This window comes from Drosophila bipectinata, chromosome XL, assembly GCF_030179905.1.
Source record: "Drosophila bipectinata strain 14024-0381.07 chromosome XL, DbipHiC1v2, whole genome shotgun sequence".
Taxonomy (NCBI): domain Eukaryota; kingdom Metazoa; phylum Arthropoda; class Insecta; order Diptera; family Drosophilidae; genus Drosophila; species Drosophila bipectinata.
In genome coordinates, this window is record NC_091734.1 from 14,431,762 (window position 1) to 14,448,472 (window position 16,711).

The 16,711-nt window shown below is 39.2% G+C and overlaps 2 protein-coding genes and 2 long non-coding RNA genes across 6 annotated transcripts in view; 3 read left to right on the forward strand and 1 right to left on the reverse strand.

Annotated features, from left to right (window-relative positions):
* Window positions 1-16,711, reverse strand: part of LOC108129026 (uncharacterized) — a 59,699-nt gene that overhangs the window by 14,793 nt on the left and 28,195 nt on the right. The window contains exon 4 of one of the 3 annotated variants that reach the window (XR_001773543.3): window positions 12,345-12,852. The exons of 1 other annotated variant lie outside the window; for it this stretch is intronic. This is a non-coding gene — a long non-coding RNA (uncharacterized lncRNA). Of the gene's footprint in view, window positions 1-12,344; window positions 12,853-16,711 lie in introns of those variants that run through there. One more of the 3 variants, XR_011442896.1, reaches the window with a different exon arrangement.
* On the forward strand, window positions 3,787-4,558 carry LOC108129017 (uncharacterized). The gene is made up of 2 exons (XM_017246941.3): window positions 3,787-4,191; window positions 4,248-4,558. The coding sequence occupies exons 1-2, from the start codon at window positions 3,930-3,932 to the stop codon at window positions 4,412-4,414; spliced, it is 429 nt and encodes a 142-aa protein (XP_017102430.3). The 5' UTR covers window positions 3,787-3,929; the 3' UTR covers window positions 4,415-4,558.
* LOC138926156 (uncharacterized) lies at window positions 5,044-5,881 on the forward strand. Its single transcript, XR_011442526.1, has 2 exons — window positions 5,044-5,574; window positions 5,632-5,881. It is a non-coding gene; the product is annotated as an uncharacterized lncRNA (long non-coding RNA).
* Window positions 6,570-7,347, forward strand: LOC108129016 (uncharacterized). The gene is made up of 2 exons (XM_017246940.3): window positions 6,570-6,979; window positions 7,036-7,347. The coding sequence occupies exons 1-2, from the start codon at window positions 6,709-6,711 to the stop codon at window positions 7,200-7,202; spliced, it is 438 nt and encodes a 145-aa protein (XP_017102429.2). The 5' UTR covers window positions 6,570-6,708; the 3' UTR covers window positions 7,203-7,347.

Consider the following 16,711-nt stretch of genomic DNA (forward strand, 5'->3'; position numbering starts at 1 on the left):
TCAGAGCATTCGAAGAACAGCCATATCCCATTACTCATCCGCCCCGTTGCCTCAGTTATCTTTGGCCCACCGACCACCCCTCCAAAAAGCCTCACCCCTCTTGCCAACTGTCTGCCGCCTTTGGGCGTAAATTTTATTGAGGTCGAATTGAAAATGTGGCCAAGTGGGTATGAAGCTTCAAATGCGGGGGAGGGGACGCAAAAGGCGTTGAAACGGTGGCAGGAATCAAGTGGCCAGCGAAAGAGGGGGTGGCAGAGGTGGCGGGTATCCAAAATTGGGGAGTCTGTGAAAAGCAACAACACCAACAAGAGAAACAACAACAACAAGAGCTACAAAAACAGAATGAACGACAAATGTAACGAAAAATTAAAAGCATTTTATGCGCAAATGGCACGCGGCATTTAAAACGAATGCGAAATATGGTAACACGCGATTTGGCGGCGGCTCCCAGCGACCCCAGCTGACAACAGGCAGGCTCTTCCTCTCTATCGCCCGTCTGCCACCCCTCCTCCCCCTACTTCTGTCTCATCCGAGCGATTCCAACCTTGCCACAATATCCCCCTCCTGCCCTCCGACCCAGCACCCATCACCCATCACAGTGCGTATAATTTATGTGGCATTTAATGAAAACGGAATTGAAATTTAGTGCGAATTTATTAAATGATTTTAAATTGATGTTGGTCTGTGGACCGCATGGCCTTTGCCTCCCTTTGCCCCACCCTGGCCATCAAGCCCACCCCCCCTTGGCCTTCAGCCGAAAACATTTAAATTATTGGCTAGATGGCGGGGTTGGGTATTGGACGACGATGACAAGAGTGTCGAGGGAGACAGAGGACAGAGGTTGAGGATTACTTTAGGGCTTTAAAAATTAGGATCTGATATTCAAGATCATGTTTGAATATAAATGATCGTATTTGAATAGGAATATTGGTGTTTGAACATTAAAAACAGGGCAAGGATAACCAGACGGTGGAGAAAGAGACCTGGCTGATGATTATAAGGCTAAAGATGCTTACTTTTATAAACGTAGATCTAAAAAAAGAAAATTAACCTTTTTTTATAGTTTATGTCTCATATTCAAGATCATATTTAAACATAAATGAATTTAAAATATTTAAATTTTTTGAAGAAAAACAACACAAGTATATAAAACACTTTGAGAGTAAGAGGTTTCTGATATCCACATTCTTGAAGATTATAAATATTCTTATTAGAAAAACTCAAAAACTAATAAATTATAAAGGAAAACTTCTGCTTTTTATAGGTTATGACCATGGTTCATGATCATGTCTTAAGGGGTTATATACAGTTGTGATAGATGAAAAAATTGCAATTTTTTATTGCATATTCTTTAAGTCTATACTGTTGAGAATACTCTCACAAAAATTCATAACGATCGGAGCAGTAGAACCGAAGTTGTAGCTATTTATAGTGCATTACCTGCACATAAAACTTGAACAAACGTTAAACTTTAAACGCGATTATCTCAGAATCTTGATTTTTCGAAATTACCTTTGCGGTGGACACGATTACTAAAAAACTACTAATCCGATCAACAAATTTTGACCACTTATTTATTGCGCGGTACAGCTGTATATAACCCCTTAATATGATTGATTAAATTTGTTTCTTAAGCAACAAGACAAGGAGAAATAGCTTTGCGAATAAGAGGTTCTGACTTATAGAAATAAAGAACTAAAGAAAATAAATCTCAAATTTGTTTATAGGTAATGGCTTTCATACAAGATAGTGTTTGAACCTGATTAGCCATATCTTTTGATAAAAAATTAAGCTAAGAGATAGTAAAACAAGCCACAACCTTAATTATTTCAAGGCTATAGACTGAAAATTTTAGAAATTATGAACTTTTAAAGAAAAGCTTACACCTATTTAGATGTTATGGCTCGTATTCATACCTCTAAATGGAGGTTATGGCTAATAATTATTTTTATTCATATCTCTATATTAATATCTCTAAAGAAAAACTTACACCTATTTAGAGGTTATGGTTTATATTCATACCTCTAAATGGAGGTTATGGCTCATATTCATAAATATTCATACCTCTAAACGATTGATCATGTCCTTAAATGAAAAATAAAAGCCTCAAATTATAGTTTGAAAAGTAGGAAAAGCTAATTAAATGCTATTCATCGGATTGGTTAACAATAATTGGAATTGGTAGTGGAAGTTGCCTTCAAAAAATGCAGTCAGTAGCTAACCAAAAATACAAAATGCCAACTGGGCTAAAAGTGAAAATTGCGCATTAATTAAATTTATAAGCGAGCGGATACCGCGCATCATTAGAGTCGCACAATTAATGTGAATATTGTTGCACATGCAACACACTCACCTGCCTGCATACATATGGAGGTGGAGGGGTGAGGGGTAGGAGGGGCAAACGCAAAAGGTAAACTTGCCGGCTGGATGGTACAATTTTGTAGAGCAGGTCCGATGTCTGCGGCTCGTGTGTGCAATTAAATTGTATAATTTTACACAATTAACAAACAAACAAAGTGGAAAAATTGAAAAATCTCTTTCCAAACAAAACGGAAAACGGTTAACATATGTATACCACCAGAACTCTTGTGAATGTATACAAATAAATATATACCCGATAATGCAACCGAAACGAAATAATTTCAGGTGTTATTAATTTCAAAAAAAAAATAAATTAATATTATTAATCATTCAGATAAATAATGTAAGCAGTGAACGGAATAAGAGACTTGCGATTCTGTGAAAAATATTCACGAAAAATGCATTCCATTATTCATGTTTGTTTCGGAATTTCATCAGGACACACGCGCGTGTGGCATGGAATTTTTGTGGCATAACTACTTTGTTTACCAAATGGCTTTGATTCAACATTAATATCAAGTATTTTAAATTAGATTATGCTACATACAGGATGTCTAACGACTTTAATTCGCAGCTGCAGCTGTTGAATCATTAAGCCTGTGTTGTCTGCGGCATGCAACATCTCCCCGGCAGAGCAGGGCAGGGCAGCCAACTCGATCGCATTGTGGAGTCATATTTGAGGGCAGCTAAAAGTGAAAATCGGCCAGCAAGTTATCCACCAAGCCACCATGGTAGAACAAAAAAACCACAATGGCACAGCTACAGCTACAAGCCCAGCCATGACAATAGTGGGATTCCCCCCACTAGACCTCGTCCTGTGCGGCATCCACCATCCTCCATCCTGCCATCCACCCATTGCCACATTCCCGGGACTCCCTTTTAATTTCGAAATGCCGCCAAACGCTGCCGCAAAATGTGAGTTATTAAAATTGTGGACTATTTGTTTGCATTTTGCAATTCCGTTTGCCGCTTCTGCTGTTTCCAGTCGCCTATCATTCTACATATTTTTTTTTTTTTGTCTATCTTGTTCGTTTTTTATTGTTTAAGTTTTTGTTTTTTATTTTTTGCAGTTCTAGCTGCCCCAGTTTTTATTCCCAGTCTTGTTTTTTTCGCCCCTCCCCGTTTTATTTTTATGCAGTGAGCCTAAATATGTTTTATGTTCTTCGTCGTCGAATGCCAAACACTGCCGTGGAAATAAAGGCCTGTAAACGCCGAACCAGATCACAGTGATCCCAGATTGCGAATTTTTCTATTTTTGGAATTGCTTTTCCATTTTTGGGTTTCCTTTTTTTCTTCTAGGACTTGCTTTACTTAAATTTGGAATGAAATTTTGGCAAGTATTTTCCAAGTTCTTTAAACATTTCTCCCCCAAGTAGGCTAAACCAAATTTGAAATTGTAGCCCCAGAGCCCTATCCCATTTCAAGTCATTATATATTTGAACTCCAAGCTGTGAGGTCGAATTTAAAAATTCAAAGTTTAAATTTGAATTTGAATTTTCGTCGTGAAAATTGAAAATTATTTTTTCGAATTAGTATTTAATTTCCCTTTTCACTCCTTGATTTCAAAAATGGCGTATAAAAATTCGCTCGTGGACAGTGGCCGTAAAAAGCGGACCACCATGCGCCGTGCGGCATCCAAGGCTTGCAAGAGTGGCAGTGCCGCCCTGAAGAGTCCCAAGGGAAAGAATAGAAGGAGCCGAGTCTCTAAGAGGAAATCCTGCGCTAAACCCAGGAACCAGAGGCGGTCTACCAAGAACTGCCAGAAACGGGGTAAAAGTGGAAAGAAAACAAAGTCAACCTCAAAAAGAAATTGTCAGCGCAAGACTAATAGTAAGTTCTAGAGATCCATAGCCATATAGTTCTATAATGTGGTTCTCCATCTTCAGTGTGCCACGTCAAGTTTGATGGCTGCCAATGTACAGAGGATCGAGCAAGAGGCCAGCAAATGTGCCTTAAGTGCTTGGGAAACATCTGTGATTGGGCCAAGGCTGGTGTGACCCCCAGCGAGATGCAACTGGTTCTAAGCCATCGTTACAACAAGGGGCAGAAATAGGCGCTGAGCTGCAAGGCAGTTGACTTCTAAAATGTTCAAAAAATTCGGTTAAATACTTAGGCTTTTAAATTCATATTTTTGGAACTGCTTATTGTCAAAATTTCCACCTTTTCTAAATTTTAATAAATTTTGCAATAGCCCGGAGTTACTGTATTTGTTATTAATGGTACAACTGGTAGTGGTAGATGTGGGGGTGGTCCTCGTGGAAATGCAATTATTTTTATACATTATGCTTGGACTTGCTTTTTTTTTAAGTTTAAACTTAAAGGAAATAAAGGCCTGTATAAGGGCCAAACAGGATCACTGTGATGCCAGATCGCATATTTTTTATGGTTGGAATTGCATTAATCATTTTTGGACTTTAATTTTGCTGGGAGTTTTCCTCCAAAGTCCAAAGCATGATATACAATGCATTTTTTTTATTTTTGGACTTCACTTTTTCAGGTTATTATTTATTATATTTTATTTCGTGTTTGGACTTTAATTTTGTGAAGTATTTCCTCTCAAGTTCTAAGAAGGACTATTTACCCCAAAGCAGATCAGTGATGCCAGCTTTTATTTTATTTATCTTACATCTTAGGTTTGGAATTGCTTTTCCATGTTTGGGTTTGCTCTATTTTTATTTTTAGAACTTTTTCTTTTTAAATTTTGAATTTATTTTTGGTAAATAATTTCCTCCCAAATAATATTTTTCTATAAATATTTCTATAAATATTTCTCTCCCAAGTAGGCCTTGAGGCCTGAAACCCAAATGTCAAATCGTAGCCCCAAACTGCTTTCCCATTTCTAGTCATTCGAAGTTTGATCTCCGAAGTGTGAGGTCGAATATAAAATTGAGAGTCAGATATTTTTTGAATATTAAAAATATTGTGTCGGAATTTTCCCATTTTTAAATTAGTTTTTTCAGTTATAATTTTATTTCAAAATGGTGACAGTAAAAGCCCAAGAGGAGACCCAACATCCCAAACAGACCCACAAGAATCGATCGGTATTTAATCCGGATAAGCGTACTGGTCACGTAGCGACGAAACCCGCCGCCAAACCATTCAAGAGATTCGTGAGGAACCCAACTGGGGGTCCAACTACCTCATGCGGGGACAAGTGTGACAAAACTCAAGTTAATCCACAATCTTAATTGTCAGCGAAATGCGCCTCCAATTGTAAGTTCCAGGGATCTATAGCCCTATAGGTTGCATAATGTGGTTCCCTATCTTCAGTGTGCCACGTCCGATTAAATGGCTGCAGGATTCCACAGAGGATCGAGCAGCTGACCAGAAACTGGTGTTACCCCAACGAGATGCAAACCGTTCCTTACAACCTTCCTTCTTACAATCCTTACAAGTGGCATAAATAGGCGCAGTCCCGCATGTTCTACAAAACAAATTCTAAGGATGTTAAAATTTATATTTCTGGACCTTCTGTATTCCAAAAGTTGTTCTGAATTTCAATAAATGTTTATGGCCCAGAGTCACTATATTAGTAATTAATTCTAGAAGTGGTAGAGGTTGTGGTAGTGGTGGTGGTTGTGGGAATGCAACAATTTTTATTGGCTCTGGCTCTGGCCATCTTATAATTTCATAAGGATCGGCCGACTATATCCTATAGCTGCCATCTAACTGACTCATCAGAAATGGTATTCAATGTTTGGTAACAATACCAACTTTGGTATTTTTGAAGATAGAAGCTTGCGATTTCTTTAAGATTTTCTTTTTCAATAAATGGGTTTTATTATAAAACTCTCATAAGGATCGGCCACCTATATTCAATGTTTGCGATATATAAATGCAGTTTTAACTGCAAGGACTTATCACGATTTAGCTGTCCTTTTTTGTTTTAAGATTTAACTTGAATTTCAAGGAAAATAATTTGCATGTATTTTCCTCCCAAGTTCCAAGATGAACGCCAAACTAGATCTAAGAGATGCGAGATCGTATAATATTTATTTTTGGAATTGCTTTTCCATTTTTGAATTTGCTTTATTTTATTTTAGGACTTGCTTTTTTTACGTTTGGAATTTCATTTTGGTATTCCAAATTTAAATATTTTCATCTCAAATAATATTTTCAAATTTCTACAAATATTTCTTTCTCAAGTAGGCCTTGAGGCTTTAAACCGAAATGTCAAATTGTAGCCCCAGAGCCCTATCCCATTTCTAGTCATTCAATGTTTGAACTCCAAACTGTGAGGACAAACCAAAAATTAAAAGTTAAAAATTTATATTAATTTTCGTCGTGAAAATTAGAAATTTTTTTCGAAATAGTATTCTATTTCCCTTTTCACTCCTTGATTTGAAAATGGCGTATAGAAATTCGCTCGTGGACAGTGGCCGTAAAAAGCGGACCACCATGCGCCGTGCGGCATCCAAGGCTTGCAAGAGTGGCAGTGCCGCCCTGAAGAGTCCCAAGGGAAGGAATAGAAAGAGCCGAGGAAATAAAAAGAAATCCTGCGCTAAACCCAAGAACCAGAGGAGGTCCACTAAGAACTGCCAGAAACGGGGTAAAGGTGGAAAGAAAGTGAAGTCAATTCTAAAAAGTAAATGCCAACGCAACAACGGCGCCTCCAATCGTAAGTTCTAGGGACCTATAGCCCTATAGTTCTATAATGTGGTTCTCCATCTTCAGCGCGCCACGTCAAGTTTGATGTCTGCAAATGTACAGGGGATCGAGCAAAAGGCCAGAAAATCTGCCTTAAGTGCTTGGGAAACATCTGTGATTGGGCCAAGGCTGGTGTTACCCCCAGCGAGATGCAACTGGTTCTAAGCCATCGTTACAACAAGGGGCAGAAATAGGCGCTGTCCTGCGTGGCAATTACTGATAAAATGTTCAACCAATTCGGTTTATTTCGTAGGCTTTTAATTTTATAGTTTTGGAACCTCTTCTTGTCAAAATTTCCACCTCTTTTCTAAATTTGAATAAATTTTGCAATAGCCCGGAGTCACTGTACTTTTAACTAAAGCTACAACAAGTGGTAGTGGTAGAGATGGTGGTGGTGGTGGTCCTGGTGGTTGTGGAAATGCAACAATTTTTATTTGCTCTGGCTCTGGCCATGTCGCTTAAACGTTTTGGTTGACATCCCGTCAACGTCGCTGTCTGGATTTTGGTGTTTGGCCCCTGGCTGACTTCTAATGGCAGCACACATGTCCTTCGTCCTTTTTTTTTGTCGTCCATGTGCATGTGTGTGTTTGCAAGTCCGAGCATTCATTATTGCTCTCCCTCATCTCTATTCTGTGTTCGTATCTGTATCTGTATCTTCCCGGTTTCCTTCTACTACTGCTGCTGCTACTGCTGTTGGTGTGTTGCTGTTGCATTGTGGCACTTATTAAAAATTTTCTGGTATTTTTTCTTGGGTTTTTGTTTCATCCCAGGGTCGGGTCTTTGTCTGCCCAAGGCTTGAACGATGTATGTGTGTAGTGTGGTGTGGTGTGTATGTGCCATGGAGAGGAGATAGAAGAACGGAATCTTCTTTTGTTTATTTATCTTTTTGCTCGGTTTCGAATAACAAATCATTTTGGCTTTACACATATTATGCGGTGCTGCAACGTTCACCCCATCCCCACCACCTCACTATATCCCTTCTTCTTTTTTTTTGCATCCATTGTGCAACGTACGGTTGCAGCAGCCGTTGCAATTGACTCCACTTTTGTCAAACGTATTGTTTTAGTCCGACCCAGTCCACCCACTTTGTTTTTTTTTCTTTTAAACCCACAATCAGCCTACCTACCACCCAACTCTATACACTGAGAGAAGTTTATTTTAGGGTCTGGTATTTAAAATATATATTTTCTCTAATTTTTGGGAGATCTGTTATATAAATGTGATGTGGTTCTTTAACTCTATAATTTCCTTATTCTTTTAGGGCGCTTAGTTCTTTGTTAGATCCTTTCCCGCCTAACCTCCTTCGCGGTTTCCATTGCGTGTTTCCACTGCCGCATTCTTCTTTCCTTTCTGGCTTTATTTTTCTGTTTTTTTTTTTTTATTGTTGCCACAGATTGTCATAGATACAGATACTAACGGGGTTCTTTGTCCCTAGTTCTTCCCTGGTAACATTTTATTCTTTTTTTTTTGTTTTTTTTTTGTTATGTTTGTGGCGCTTCTTCATCAATCTTGGTTGCTTTTTATACCACTATCCACTATGCAGAGGCGTAGCATAAAGGGGTGGTAGAGCTCCGAGAGAACCAAGAGATCTGAGAGGTAGGCAGATTTCTATTGTCATTGTCGCGTTTGCCTCGCCTCTAACAACAATTTTGCATTCATTGTTGTGTTTTTGGTTTTTTTTTTATTTTAAGCTTTTATTGTTGTTGTCAAACTGCATAAATGTCAGCATCAGGCCATTGTCTCAGCAATCGCGTTCAAAACTCATTAGAACAAGTTTTTATTCAGCATAGTTTTCAAAAAAAAAAAATTAATATAAACTTTTCAATTGAAATTGGACGGAGAAATCTGGTTATAGCGATTGATCGTGAAGTTTGAAAAGCGATTTGTAAAACAAGATAACTTCTTATCGGCCAGCCAGGTTCTTGGCCAGCCTGAGGTGGCCTTCTTCTAAGCCGCTTTGCTCGTTCACTGTTTCCTCTGGTAACTCTTCTTTTTTTACCAGCCAACTGACGGGCTTAAGCCTGTCAAACTGTTGCACCTTAAATTGTGGTCGAGTCGCAGGACCTGCAACCAAAAACCAACCAGGAAACCTACGACCTACGACCAAGTACCAAGAACCAAGGACCAAGGACCTGGGCCTTATCGCGTCGCCAGTTCGCCATTCGCCAGTCGGCAGTCGGCGCTTCACGCTCCAGAAGCGAAACCGGATGTGACATCCTTTTAAAGTCGGAAGTACTTATGCTTAAGCGTGCGTCCTTCCAGGCAGGCAGGAGCAGGACCTGTCTCAGTCAGCCGGCTGTCAAGCTGAAATACTACTCTGCCTCTGCCCCTGCCACTGCCACTGCCACTGCCCCTGACTTTTCCCACAAACCCCTTTCACAATCCTTGTCGTCTCGTCGGCTGTCTTGCATCATTTTTGTACTTAAAAATTGTTGCCAACATTCTGCGCCACGAACTCTGTTTCTCAATGTTCAGGCCAGATATGTAGGGGCTTGTACATTTTATATGTTATGATATTAAGGCTTTCTCAGAAGACCATTTTAATTGAAAGGTTTTTAATTAAAAGTATTCTTTTATGATGTACCATTTACATATAATAAAATCATAAATCATAATATGGAGAATTCCTCTTAGAATTCCATTTTAGATGATAGCTTTTTAAATCCCAAAGAACTCCTTTCTTGAAGTTTTTTTAAAGAAAATTGTCATAAAATATTCTCAAAGGACCAAAAGCATTTAATAGTTTCATACATTTCAAACAAAATTACTTGTTTCTTGATGAATATAGACATAAAGACATATATATAAAAAACCTATTCCTTTTTTTGTCTCGAAGGACCAAAATAATGTTTCATAATCTAATTTTACTTATTGGGATATTAAGTTCTTAAGAAAACCCTCCTAATTGGAGAGATTTCTAAATAAAAGAACTCATTTCTTGATTCAAACTTTAAGTATGAATAAAAAGAGATAGGCTAGAAGGACCAAAAGCATTCCGAAATATTATAAGCTATGAAATTATGGCTTTCTCCATTAGAAAGCCATTGAAACTGATAACTTTTCAAATCAAAAAACTCTCATTTTAATACAAACTTTGGAAAATATACATAGCCATAACGAAATAGGCTCGAAGGACGAACAAAAAAAATGGAATATATTATGACATTAAGTCTCTATTTAAGAACCCATCTTAATTGATAGCTTTTCGAATAAAAAACCCACTGTCTTGATGTAAATTTTAAAGAACATATAAAGAAGGAAAGAAAAAAAAAATACAAAAATCACTTTACACCCGCAATGCGAAAAACATTCGGCGGTGTCTTTACGGTTATTTAAGTGCCGTGGGGTGGCACGTCCGGTTCGAGTTCAAGTTCGTTTTCAGTTCAAATGGTCCAAGGATATGGGCTATGCGCGAATTCCTTCAGCTCCGGGGCCAGCTCACTTCTTTGTATTTATTGGAAACAGACACGCGACTGCTGCATATTTTATAAGCTCTACCAGCCCAACCAGCAGCACTACCAGGACAGCTAGAATTGGCAGAACGAGAAATGGACGAAACCCCGGAGTGCTTTTCGGGGGCTCTCGTTACAAATTGTAATAAACCTGAACATCCGCTGCTATTAAGTGACTTCTAATCAACTTTACGGCATCATTTTTTCAGTTCACTTCAGTTCGGTTTTAGTTGGAAGTGCGGTGAGGTGAGGTGAGAGTCCAGGTGTTAATGATTCAATAACATTCGCCTTTAATAGCCACCGACGGGTGGCAGACAACACACTAATGCGGTTATGTTTTCGGGTGGACGTCTGTCCTCCCTAACTTTCACTTATTTTTGTTGGCGTGGGACGTCGGACGTGGGGTAGTCCTCACCCACTGGTCAATTGTTGCGTAACTTTCAATTTGTAAAACATTTTTGGCCCAATGGGGGGTCGTCGCTAATGTATGCCATGATTTTGCGCCACTGCGGCAGAAACCTAATCAATTTGAGGGCACCGGTCTGGCTCTAGACCTGGCTCTGGGAAGATGTAGTTACCCATTCCATCATTGAACCGCCTCGACTATGTCATCCCCCTCGGGGAAGTCACACAGTTACAAGTCCAAGTCCAAGTCCAGCTCCGATTCCCGGACATTAAAAGCAACCATTAACTTTTAAATGAAGCAACGGAAACAAGATAAGCACGTGAAGCGACAAGGCGACCCTCTTTTTCCACCCAACTTCCACTCCCACCCCTAGATAGTATCTCTGCCACGCCCACCACGTCGCCGCTCACAAATGACCCATAATTATTCAATAAGAAATAATAAAGCATGGGGCAACGGGGGTCCTCGAGTTACTTAGGACTCGGACTCGGCCTCAGACTGGGAGTCAGGACCTGCAAACACATATTTCCATTGATGGACAGTCGGCGAGCGCCAAAAGGTGGCAAAAATGGGGAGGCAACGATGCACTAAGAGAAATAAGGGGACTTTCTTTTAAAAAAGTATGAAAATAGGTAATAATATACCAAGTATTTGTTGAAGAGGGTTAGTAGGAGTAAATGTTCTTAGGTTGTTAGGAGAAGGTCTGTTTAAAAAGCTACTAGGGTCTATTTATTATTCTCCATAAGTACCGGGTATCATATACATAGTTTTGAAGGTCTACTCTTCTTTCTTTAAACTGTCCCTCAGAGAGTGAGTCTGTTTTAGAACTACTTTTATCTGTTTAGGTCTGTTTAAAAAGCTAATATTTTCTATAGATTCTTTACAAGTACCAGGCATTATATACTTTTCTTTCTTTAAACTCTCCTTTATTCCAGCACTATTTCTCGCTGTGCAATCATTGGGCTTCTTTGACGTTGACCAGGCCAAATGATTGTTGCGTGACTGGCAAGTTTTTTTCAATGAAAATTCCTTAATTTGCCCCGATAATCGGTCCCAGCCACACCCCCAGAAACCCCAACGAAACACCCTTAGCAATGTTGTCGCTGTAAAGTAGTTACATTTTGTAGCGATTTGTGCCCAACAACACCAATAAACCTGGGTCAGAACACGGGGGACTGTTGATTTTCAAACAAAAAACAAGGAAAGGCAAAAAAAAAAACAGAAATAGCCGGAAAAAGTCGAGTCCTATGTCACTCATACTGTGCCCGTTACCCAAAAAAAAAAAATGTCAGAAGGTCAGTGCAAAGTAGTTTCGTATTCAGGGGTTAGTATTTTTTGGGTTTTAAAGTGTTTCTTAAATAAAATAAAAGTTTAAAACTTACCAAAAGATTCCGTAGAATACCATTCTTTGTAGAAAGCAATAGACTTCTTTGAGTTCTTTCTTTTTTTTTTTTTTAATATTTTGTGGGTTACCTGTAGTCTTTATCACCTTCCCTTCATTCAGCTTAATGATTTTAATTATAATTTTAATTTTAATGAGCCTCCTGGGAAGCTCTGGAAACGTCCACAACTTAAGCGATTAGCCATACATGCTCTTGTGAGCAAAGACTCTGTTTTAGGCCGTAATTTCCAGAAAAAGGACTGCGTGGTTTCCGGGCCCCTGATTCCCGAATCCGGATTTCAGATTAAAATTTTCCGATTTCGGGTATGAGATGGTTTTTTTTGTGTCACATTCGAACCAGAACCAGAACCCGAACCCGCACCAGAACCCAAACCAAAACCCAAAAAGCTACCAAAAGCCAGCAGCGAAAGGTCTCCTCCGGGAGGCCTTTAATTATGTGTTGCTGTGCTGTCATCTGTTTCAAATGTGAGATGATGTTGTTTGTTGTTTACGGTTTACCGTTGACTGTTTACTGTTTTTGTTTTGGGATTTTGGCTTTCAAGGGGATGTCCTGGTCCCTGGGGAGTCACAAGGTACAATGCATTCTGAAAATACACAATGAACAATGAGGTTTTTTGAAAAAGGTGGGGCGGCATGGATATGGTGGGTATTTAGTGTCACATCATTAAAATCGACAAACAACTTTCGGGAAACAACAATTCAGCAAAACTAGCTGGATGGGTTAGCCCCGACATTCATTTTCAAACCATTTTCGTTCAACAACTACAAGTGAGATTCCACAAAATTAATGAGTCATCGTAAAAGTTAACAACTTGCACAAAATTGTTTATCTAAAGTGCTAAGCTTCGTTATAGCTTCTTCTATAAATTGATGTACTCGATTGGATTGGCAAAAGGAAGGATCCCAAACAGTCCTGTCGGGAGTCGGTAGTCGGGAGTCCTGGTAGGAGTGGGAACACGCAGACGTAATCACTTTTTAAGTGTTGGACAATTTATGATACATGAAAGTGTTCTACTTGCTGAGGCACACACACCTTATTCCGATATCCTGCGACCCAAAGATTACTTTTGGGTTGGGTCTCAAAGGGTAGCAAGCGGTACACACACAAACAGTCCTGTAGTCCTTTAGTCCTGTCATAGTCCTGTATATATGTAGATATCTTGTCAGCGCAATAAACACCTCAAAGTTGATGACATTTCATTAAGATCAAGGTGTGGGTCTGGGTAGAGCCAAATGAATTTACCTTTGGAGCATGAAAGTGGGTTTCTTTAGATACTTTCGGGGTATCCTGGCCACCCCGTTTTCTGGCATCCTTTCTGGCATCCACCGCCACCGCAGCCCCAGCCACCATTGATGAAAATTTTCGTGTTCATTTGGTGAAAAGGTTTGCCGCCGAGCATCGTCGTCGACGACGCATTGAATTTCATTAAAACAAGCGCAAAAGTGCTTTTACCTTCCCAGCCTTTTACCACCTCGCCACCTTGCCACCTGCCACCCACATCTTCATCTCATCGTTGCCACACTCATCAGCCTTCGTTACCCACATGCTAGGAGGTAGACTTATGATAGGCAGAAGACGACTTTGCCGCGACTCTCGCCTTCAATCGCGGGCTGTCAGGACTAAGTGTTGCCGCCTTTTTGTCTTTATTGGTCTCCTTGATTTGCCTAAGTGATGTGGAGGAAAGCGTTGGTAAAAAAAAGAAGGGGTGGTAGTGGGTGGGCGGTCGGTCGAGTGGGTGGCTGGGGCGTGGGCGTACTTTAAGCACTTGGTAAGTGAATTTTCGCAAAGCGAGAGCAAAGCAAAGTGCCTTTGATTGCAAAAGCCGCAGTTATTTAAGTTATTTAACGCTCCGTTGCCGGCTGCAATTTTAATTATTTTTTTTTTTTTAAGACCAGAGGGGTGAGCCATATAATGATTACTAACCAAGAAGGTACGACTATTTAAAAAAAATACTAGTTAGTGTTTTAGACAAGTGGACAGGGCTTTATAAGCTTAAGAGATGAGTGCTTGTTGCAACTAATCTTTTGAATAATTTTAAATCAATTTTTTTTTTAATAAAATCCACACTATCTTTTATAATTTTAAAATTTAAAACACTCAAAAAATATATTTTTTAGTCAGTTCATATTTAAAATGTTGCTTTATAAGCTTAGCAACATGTTGCCAAAGGAACTTTGATGACTTCGGCTCCCTTACACGAAGCATCCATCGCTCCTTTCGCTCGGCTTTGGTGTCGGCATCGGCCAACTTCGTGCTGCGTGGGCCTGTGATAAAGGCAACTCTGGATAACGGGACGCCAGGACTCACGAAGTAGCGTCCTGGCATTGCGCTAGGTCAAAATCGGTCCAATGCGAAACGCGCTTGGCGCGACAGGTTCAGTGCTCGGGCAACTTCCTAGCGCGTCGGTTCAGTTCACTTCAGATTCTCAAAAAATTCTCAACTCTGACTCGGGTGCCGACAGCCGTGTTATCCTTGCTGAACTGAACCAGGATTCTTTTGCGAGAATTCTTTTGCGGCCAACCAAGCCAAGTGATCCAATAGAAATCAATCTCTCTCAAACGCAAAAGTGTCACAAAATTACTGAAGCTCTGAGCATTATTCCCAAAAAAAAAATAAAATAAAATATATACAGATGTTAATCACAAATCACTTTTTGATTTGAAAAGTGCTCTTTCGAAAGAGAAACGTCACTCGTTTTCCAAGTTTGAATTTTTTTCAAGTGTTGGCCAGTGTTTCGGACCAGAAAGTCGACTTTTGTGTTTTCGTTTTTTTTCGTTTCGAGGTTTTAAAAATAAAACTAGAAGGTGAGAAACTCATTTATTAAAAATTAAGTAACTTGTGTAAAGTTAAGTGATCTTGTTTGAATATGAAAGTGTTTGAGAAGTCATCAGATAAGTTTTGGAGATATCTTTTATAATCTATATAGGTTGTTGATTGGAAAAACAAGTCATTTCTTTAGATTCTTAAGCTTTAAGTTATGGGGTTTTAAAATAAAACACTTTTGAAATGTTTTCTGTCAGATCAAAGTGAAAAATCTTTGACCCCAAACGATAGGATTATGTTAGGGTAGGTTCTTTTTTTTATAAAGATGAAAGATGAGTAAAAATATCAAAAGAAAGGAACGATTCTTAACTTTAGAAAGTATTCTGATGAAAAATAAATGAAGAGAGAGATGGAGACAGTCTCAAAATATACTATTTTCAAGTTCGAGTTCGATTCCCGCAGTGTCAATTTTTTTTTTTAACTTCAAATTATCTGAAGAAATGATCTTTTTAAACGACAGTATTAAGTTAAGGTACGTTTTTTTTTATAAAGATTCAAGATAAATAAAATATTCTTAACATTAGAAAGTATCATGATGGAAAATAAAAAAAAGGAGAGGAATCTAGAACCTCAAAAAATACTATATATATTCGTATCTTCTTCAAGTTCGAATCCCGCAGTGACTAATTATTATTTCTATATATTTTTTAAACTTTTTTTAAGAACCCAAACAGTTGTGATATTTAACCTCTTTTATTCCTAAAAATTCTCTTCAATTTGCTGCCATAACTCTTCAAAAAATTTATAAAAAAAGAAGGCAATTAAGCTCACACTTTTTAATCATTTTTTAAACACTTTGGTTCCCTGCTGGCTGCCAAAATCTTAGCCAACTTTAAGCTTAAGAACCAGAATCTCATTCCTGTGGCTTTTTTTTACTTCTGTCCTTGCCACCTTGGTAAATTCTTTGGGACCCTTTTTATGGACAACTTTCTTGGCCATCTAACACAAAAGGCGCCAAACCGAGACTGCTGGCGCTGCCCGAGCTTGCATCTCTCTTTTTTAAGTTTGCCGTGATTTATGTTTTATTAATATTAAAAGTGATTTATTAGCCATGAAATTCGAGAGGCGAAGTTGGCCAGCGGGGTAATGCCTTTGTCCCTGCTCGGTACGCCGTGCCGCCTGCTGCATGCGCAATTGTTTAATTACAGGTGCGAGAGGATGCGAAAAGGATGTGATGCAGGCTGACCGTATCCTTAAGCGCCCGCCGCACTGTTCATTATCCTGGCCAGGGCAGGGCAGGGCTGGCTGGCTGACTGGCTGGCCGAACTTAAGGACTAAACTGCTGCACAACGAGATTAAAATTGTAAATGACAGCTAGACTGACAGGAGCAGGAGTAGAAGGAGGAGCAGGAGCATGAGCAGTCCTATCTGCTTCTCCTGTATAGTGTCCTGTGGGTCCTTGTCTCGCGACCCTGCCTCGCTCTATTTGGCGTCGCATTTTGTCGTGTTTTTAATGAAAATTAATTAATTAAATAACGCTTGTACTCAGCAATTCGCATTGTGTTCCTTTGTGTGTGTCCATGTCCAACTATGCGTGTGTGGATGCAATTTTTTTTTCAAAAATATGCATGCAGATACAATGTATGTCCTGTGCATATTGTCCTGACATTCATCCGACT

Bases quoted from the DNA above. Each gene is read 5' to 3' on its own strand.
- LOC108129016 (XM_017246940.3), top strand. From the start codon at position 6,709: ATGGCGTATAGAAATTCGCTCGTGGACAGTGGCCGTAAAAAGCGGACC. The intron at 6,980-7,035 runs GTAAGTTCTAGG...CTCCATCTTCAG, and splicing joins CAACAACGGCGCCTCCAATC to CGCGCCACGTCAAGTTTGAT.
- LOC108129017 (XM_017246941.3), top strand. From the start codon at position 3,930: ATGGCGTATAAAAATTCGCTCGTGGACAGTGGCCGTAAAAAGCGGACC. The intron at 4,192-4,247 runs GTAAGTTCTAGA...CTCCATCTTCAG, and splicing joins TTGTCAGCGCAAGACTAATA to TGTGCCACGTCAAGTTTGAT.